The sequence below is a fragment of the Saccostrea cucullata genome, unplaced genomic scaffold (genome assembly GCF_032062105.1).
Source record: "Saccostrea cucullata isolate Sc308-1 unplaced genomic scaffold, CSIRO_AGI_Scuc_v1 ctg3279, whole genome shotgun sequence".
In the NCBI taxonomy this organism is placed as follows: domain Eukaryota; kingdom Metazoa; phylum Mollusca; class Bivalvia; order Ostreida; family Ostreidae; genus Saccostrea; species Saccostrea cuccullata.
The window spans coordinates 111,680-119,374 of NW_026919641.1; the positions used below are offsets into that span (position 1 = coordinate 111,680).

General features: G+C 32.7%; 1 protein-coding gene across 1 annotated transcript; it reads left to right on the plus strand.

Moving 5' to 3' along the window:
• The first annotated feature begins 925 nt into the window (after positions 1–925).
• LOC134235289 (ankyrin repeat domain-containing protein 50-like) lies at positions 926–3,073 on the plus strand. Its single transcript, XM_062717413.1, has one exon. It carries the CDS (start codon positions 926–928, stop codon positions 3,071–3,073), a length of 2,148 nt encoding a protein of 715 aa, XP_062573397.1.
• Positions 3,074–7,695: the final 4,622 nt, after the last annotated feature.

Below are 7,695 nucleotides of genomic sequence, written 5' to 3' on the forward strand. Positions count from 1 at the left end.
TGTGTGAGTGTTTGTGTGTGTGTGGGGGGGGTGCATTTGTGTTTGTGTGAGAAGATGTGTAGGTTATTTTTGATGAGAGTGTGTTTATATGAGTATGTGTTTTCAATTCTTAATCGTCCAAAATATTTTTTTAAAATGCAAAAAAAAAGTCAGTCATCGAAGAAAATCTGTCAAAAATACGACGTAGCTATCATTTTTCATTCGCTTTATTAATTTGTTAATAACAGAAATTTGTAAAAAAAAAGTATATTTTGTTTCTATTTCAGAACAATTTCAGAAAAAAATACAAAAGTGGAGAGAGGAGGACAAGCTTTTCGCAAAAGTACCTGCTTATCAGTCAGTTCGTGATAAACTCAGGTCCTTGCCTTTTGTGACAGTGTCGGGCAGTGGTGGTAGAGGAAAAACTTTTCTTATTCGTCATATTGCTCTGGAGCTTGCACACGAGGGATATGAGATCATTCCAGTCTCAGCAATTGAGGAGATCCCCCTATATGGAAAGCTGTATTTCAAGCAATTATTCGTTATAGATGATATCCTAGGTGTATATGGTCTAGATATGAGCTTGTATAACAATCTAAGCAGACAGTCTGAAAATGTGCTAAGCTTATTAGAGTCGGGATCTAAACTACTCATGAGTTGCAGGTCTGTTGTGTTTAAGGAGTCGAAATCTTTAAATAGTTTTGTAACAGATATCAATCATGTCATCGATTTAGATGACGAAGAAAATGAGCTCAGTGATGAAAGCATGAAAAATATATTAGAAAATCACTTACAGAAAAAATACTTTGAAGATTTTAATATACCTAGAAAATTGCCGATGTTTCCACTGCTATGTAGATTATTTTCGACTTATGAAAAGTATCAGTCTGAGGGTGAAAATTTCTTCCTTCATCCATACCAGTGTATATTTTCAGATCTTGATAAAATGCGAAAGCTCAACAAATTACATTATGCAGGCTTGGTGTATTGTGTCATCAAAGATAATTGTGTCTCTCCGAAATCTTTAGATAGAAAGTGTCTGAAAGAAGTCTATGAATGTTGTCGATTAAACAGGTCAACGTCTAATTCAGAACTTGAAGATGCACTGCAGGTATTGGTGGGATCTTATCTGATGCAGAACACAGATGGTAAATATTCTCTCATTCATGACAGCTTGTTCGAAATAGTGGCAGTTCACTTTGGAAGATGTTTTCAAGACTTTTTTATTGAACATTGTACCTCTACCTCTATTTACAACCTTTTAACATTCGTTGATGAGGGGTCAACATGTTGTGAAAATCTTATTCCTGTCTTTGGCAATCACTTTTCCGTGTTGGTAGACCGCATCATTTGTGACATAAAACGATTCAATCTGTATGAAGTGTTCAGCAGAATTGGGCAATTTTCACAAAACGAAGCATTTGTTTCGGTATTTTACAAAACTTTGAAAAAATCCAGTTATGATGAGTTTAAACAATTGTTTTTTGAGGTGGAGACTAATGAACATTTAAATAAGAAAACGAAGAAACTTTTTCATGAATTGGACCAAATATGTGACAACATTTTCGAAGCAAAAAAATTTTCTGCAATAGATTTCAGTCTTTCGCTTTTGAACAAACCTCGTGTACGTGTTGTAGACTGGATTATTGCATATAACCACGTTGGTTTACTGTCTGGTCTCATAAAAATTGTCAGGGAAAAAAGTCAGCCCGTCGAAGAAAAGGCTTGTTTCACTGATGAAAACAGTCAGGACATTCTGGGAGTGATATTTGGTAATGATCTAGAATCACATTCCTTTTGTTTACGTCTCGCGTGTTCTAGCCGCAGTTTGGATATGGTCAAATTTATATTGAGTTGCGTTAAACATGAGAGTATTAATTACCTTGATAATCAGAATCAGTGGCCGTTAATGACAGCTTCTGGTGCTGGTTGTACGGACATTGTCAAGATTCTGCTTAAAGAAGGAGCAAACGTTAATTTGTGTGATAAGGACAACTTTTCGTGCCTGAATTGTTCATGTTTGCTTGGTCAATACGACGTAGCTGAGACCTTAATCAAAGAAGGCGCTGACATTAATTTGTGTACGGTAGATGGGATGTCTCCATTTAAGGCAGCAATGATGTCAGGAAATGTGCATCTTGTGAGGTATCTTATGAAAAACGGCGCAGTCTGGAACGAAGATAACCTGTCCCCGTTGCATTTTTCATCCTATCTAGGCAACCTAGAAATTCTAAAACATTTCATTAACAGTGATCCTGAATTGAAAATTGATGTCAGGTGTCTATCTGCCGCCTGTGAAAATGGTCAGAGTACTATTGTTAAGTATCTAATCGATAAGGTAGATGTCAATGAAGTTTGTGACGAATGTGATCCTGCACTTCATAGTGCTGCTACCTCAGGTCATCTCGCTATTGTAGAATATCTAGTTGAACATGGAGCTGATGTTAATTTGCTCAGTTCTTCTAAAGAGAATCCGCTTTACTTTGCCGCAATGAAAGGACACTTACACATTATTAGGTACCTTTTAGATCATGGTGCTGATATTTGTGGTAGTATTGACACATCGTCTTTATGTGTTGCTTCAGGCGAAGGTTACCTTGAAGTTGTGGAAGAACTAATCAAACGTGGTGCTGATGTTAATCTATGTGACCGCAACGAACAGTCTCCACTATGTTACGCATCTAAATCTGGACATCTGAAGACCGTAAAGTTTCTGCTACAAAATGATGCCGATATCAACGTTGGTGCTAGTTGTTTATCTTCCGCTTGTAAAGGTGGTCATTTAGATGTGGTAGAATTTCTTATTAATAAGGTTAATGTTAACCAGGTTAGTGACATTTGTGATCCTCCCATCCATTGTGCCTCTGGTCAAGGTCATATTGAAGTAATTAAATTTCTAGTTGATCATGAAGCAAATGTTAATTTACTAAATTCTTCAAGGGATAGTCCACTTTGTTGTGCTGTGGAGAATAGACAGCTTTCAGTTGTTGAATATCTTGTAGAACATGGCGCGAACGTAAACCAGGCTATTGATATTGCAATAGAAGTTGGGCAAGAACACATCCTAGATTTTATGCTGAAACATTTGAACTAGGAAACAATTTTTTTAGCATTTAGATTAGTTTGACACAAGAAATGCAGAATTTAATAAAGTCATCATTTATTTCAAATGCTAATGCATTCTCAAGACTATAACTGTTGTCGTTTCCATTTAAATATCAAGAAAAAAGAAAAAAATATATCTCTTATTATTCATTAGATTAATATAGAATCATATTATCTGTACATAACTACATAAAAGATATTCTAATTATGTATAAAGTGAAGCCAGCATCATTTACATAAAAATCTGTGTCTTATTGATTTCTGTATCTTTTTTATTAAATAATTGTATGAATAAATGACTTAGATCGATTATCCTTTTCAAGAATTGAAAATCAAATTAACATTTGAAGAATTAAATACTAGTATCCTTGCATACTTTAATTGCTACAACAAGGCTATCTGTAATGCAATGTATAATGCAGTTTTATGTTGTTCCAGCATCGGCAGTTTTTGATAGTAAAAACATACGTAAAGGATGTCCCAAAATATAAACCATTATATTATTGACATAACGGTCAGAAAGATGTATCTGGGTAACTTTCTTTTAATTTTTTGCAACAAAATATTAGAGTAAAAAAATCTCATGTAGTCACAAAATTGGAGGAAAAAATTGTGAAAAATTGCATTTCAATCAAAAAATTTATTAAAGGATCAAGCTGTCCTTATTTTAAAACTTATTATCAAAACTAGTCTTAATTTAGTGTTACTAAATCCAAATCTAAATCTTTAACATACATGTATTTAATAAATATACTTCTGATGAAAAGACAAGAGTCTCAAGGGCCAAATCGGCTTAGAACAAGCACAAAACAAGAGTTTTATCTCACAAAAAGGCATTTTAGAACATGAAAGTGGTTTGTTTCAGTACTAGTTTATAAAATATATTTAATATTTTATTAATAATGTCAATGTTGTCATACTTAAACTCAGTTTAGATGTTTATGCTAAAAGAATTTTGTGCTTTAAGTATTATAGTGCAATAATGATGGAATACTCATAATGTGTATTTTTGTTTATTCTTTAAAGTTATTTAAGATAGGACCCCATTAGAAATAAGCTCTCGAGCTTTAATGGGTTATCCTGGTATCTATCTAGTCATGTTAAATTATTTATTTATAAAATCCTGATTACCAACTTCCATCTTTTATAAGACCATGCATAATTATGTGTATTTATTTTATGTATGATGACATGATACCAAAAATACTACTACTACTACTACTACTAAATCAGATTAGAACTCAAAATTTTTACTGTTACAGGGGGAGGGGGTATTGTATTTTAATACTACTTAAGAATGCCTTCATATTAATACAGTATATGACTTTGCTGTTCTTGGTAAAAAGATTTTTTTTTAAATTTCTTCCTATATATAACTTCATAATAAGTTGAATCTGATTCCCCAATGTTTCCCTCCCTACCCCCAAAGGACAATGATTTGAATTAAATAAATTTAAATCTTCAATACACGAGGATGCTTACATAAGATGCATTATTATGTTTTTTTTTTTTGATTTAAATACTTGTCAGAATTTCTAAGTCCCCACTTGAAAAGTAAAAAAAACTAGAGCCGAGCTCGTTGCAAAGCAACGAGTAGGTCTTCCGTCCTGTTTGACCGGAAGAAACTTTCATTTAAAAAAAAAAGAGTAATGAAATCAAAAAATGGGTTAATCCTCCAAATCTATGTTAAGTATTGCAAAATTAAGCCATTCTTTGGAACTTCCGGTTTGACCGGAAGTGACGACGACGGACGGAAAATTAATATTTAAGCTTCTAGTGACACATGTTACCCAAAAACCTGTTAAAAAAGGCAAAAATATGCATTTTCTGACTACTTCCGGTTAAACCGGAAGTGACGTCGCCGGACGTATTTTGATGACCTCATTAGATAAAGCTTGATATTTTAAACAACTTTGCTTCTTTGATGTATAACAAATTCTCAATACTTTTTGAGATATCTGGAAAAAACTTTTGGCCCTTCTAAGTCACTTAAATTAGGAGTCAGCCTTTTTTTCGACATATCATTTGAAAGATCTTCTAATTCTGCACAAATTATGTTCTATATATTTTAACAAAATATTTTTAGTTTAGAAGATAAAAAGAAAAATATGAGTAATTTTTGGTTCTTTTAAGCGTTCTAGTTTTTGACCCCTATATAGCGCCATTTTGAATAGAGAAATCGAAAAACAAAAACCGATATGCACAACTTCAATCCTTCTATTATCTGAATTCAGTAGAATTTCTGCTCCAGCTTTAATCGTCTCTGAGCCTTTGTCTGGAAACGAAAGCCTATAAATTTTCCTTTAAAGGGAAAAAACCCAAAACCGGAAGTGACTTTTTGAAATTTAAGACAGCATTCTGATAGAGTTTATCAACGTCCATAACGTCTGAAAATTTGAGCGAAATCCGTTGAGAAATGAGCGAGATATAAGGCCTCAAAGTTGCGGTCTAGGAAGCAGAAGAAAAAAAAAGAATAACTAGAGCAAAGCTCTTTGCAAAGCAACGAGTGGGTCTTCCTTCCTAGCGATAAGCAAAAGATTAAATGTTTCTGTCTAGATTGTCAACTTTGCTAACATTCTCTTTTTCGATTTGTCTCAGAAACCCTTACTTGAATTCTTTAATTTGGTGTGAGCATGAGGTCTAAAGGGTACTCTCTCTAACAGCATTCTTGAAATCGTATCCACAACAGTTTAACTTCCAATATTATGACTTTTGATATCAGATATATCATGTTTGTGAAACGTGTCATACTACAGAAACATAAGTGTTTTGCTACATTACCATCTTAAAAATGGCTTTAAAATCATTTAATTTACAATATAACTAGGTAAATAAAATAAACAAATTATATAATAATTCAAAAAATCCAAATGTATTTACAATAATGATGAACAATCTTCATTAGTTGCAATCAGTTAAGTAGAACAATACTTTTGCAGCTTTCCACTAGCAACTGGTGGTACCTCAATAGGAGTGTAAAATTCTCTGAAAGGTATATTGTAAACATAGTGTAAACATATTACATATGGCTGTGTTTTCTTTTTTAGCGGCTTTGGCGGAATGCAGCAATCACTAAATCAAGTACAAAGCTAAAAGTCTTGTACATAAACATAAATAAGAATATCTACGCTAACTTATTCAAAAGTCAATTTCCACCAAATATTGTACAAGCTTAATATAATACATTTACAGCATTAAAGAAACAAATCTCTTTTAAGGTATTGCCCTGCATAAGAACAATTTGAATCCCCTACACTAAGGATGCTCTGTGCCAAGTTTCACTTTGGTTCTGGAAAATGATATTGTGAAATTTTAGACAATAATGATAATGGATAAAATTATGTTTTTAAAAAAATTACTGGTTCCTTTAGCTCAGATGGGCTAATAAGTATGCAACAGGCACAGTTTTGCAGTTGATATTGAAATGCGACTGGACATCTCTTCAATCTTGTTTTAGAAAACTACATGTACATGCCCTATGTACTGAATTCCTTGGAATCATACACATGTTTATGCCTTTAATTAGTTGTATGTGCCAAAATAACAATTGTTTTTACATTATACTGTAAAAAAAATACACATACATGTATTACAAGATCTTATATTCCTGCTGAAGACAGAGGATCTATCTTAATTATTAGAATAAGTAAGTCTAAACTTTGAAAGGGAAGACCTTAATAAAGAGGTCAACATGCTACACAAACAAAATATTATTATATTTAAAAATAACATTTATTCCAATGTAATTACTGGTACATGTATTTCTGTTACAAAAACTATTTCACTTGAAAAACTGACAGCAATTGATATGTTCATATTTGTGGATTTATTTTGTCAAATCAAAATTTAAAAATGATACACAGTGTGTTTAAAAATTGTCTTCACAAACCAAAACTTGACTTATTTTCACTATGCTGTTTATTCCATGTTACATCCAAACAGATGATCTTCTGGCAAATCATGGTTATGCTTGGTATCAAAATTCAGTATTCAGATGAGTCACACCTATCCAAAAGAAACTGAAATTTTTAAATTTATAATTCTACTAATAAAAAGTGCAATTCATGAGATTATAAATTAGATTATCAAATTGAGAGATAAGATATTGTCACATATTCTGTGTATATTTTGTAAATTTTAATGTACTCTTTCATCAATTAAAAGAAGTTTACACCAATTAAGGCAGTCATTTATGCTATCCCCTTATAAGACAACATACAAGTGCAAAGTAATCATGCACTAGTGGGTTTAGGATAATGTGCTAGAGTATTTATGACAACATACTAGCACGAGGTGACAATGTGCTACATGTAGCATGTACGTCAGTGATAATATGCCAGCACACTGAATCCAACATGCAGTGAAGCTAACACTCAACAGATTGTTTAGAGTTGTGTTTGCATGATATTTTGTTTTGTGTTAACACAGCAGCGTGTTGTTTAAAGCTGCATTGGAGTGGCAGTCTGTTGAAATTAACATGCTAACACACTGCAACTTCACATCATTGGAACACCATAATTTTAAAACTGGCAAACCAATATCTTATGATTACTATAACTAGGTAATTGCAACTGTAAATGCTGATTTCATGGTGACAATAATACCGGTAAT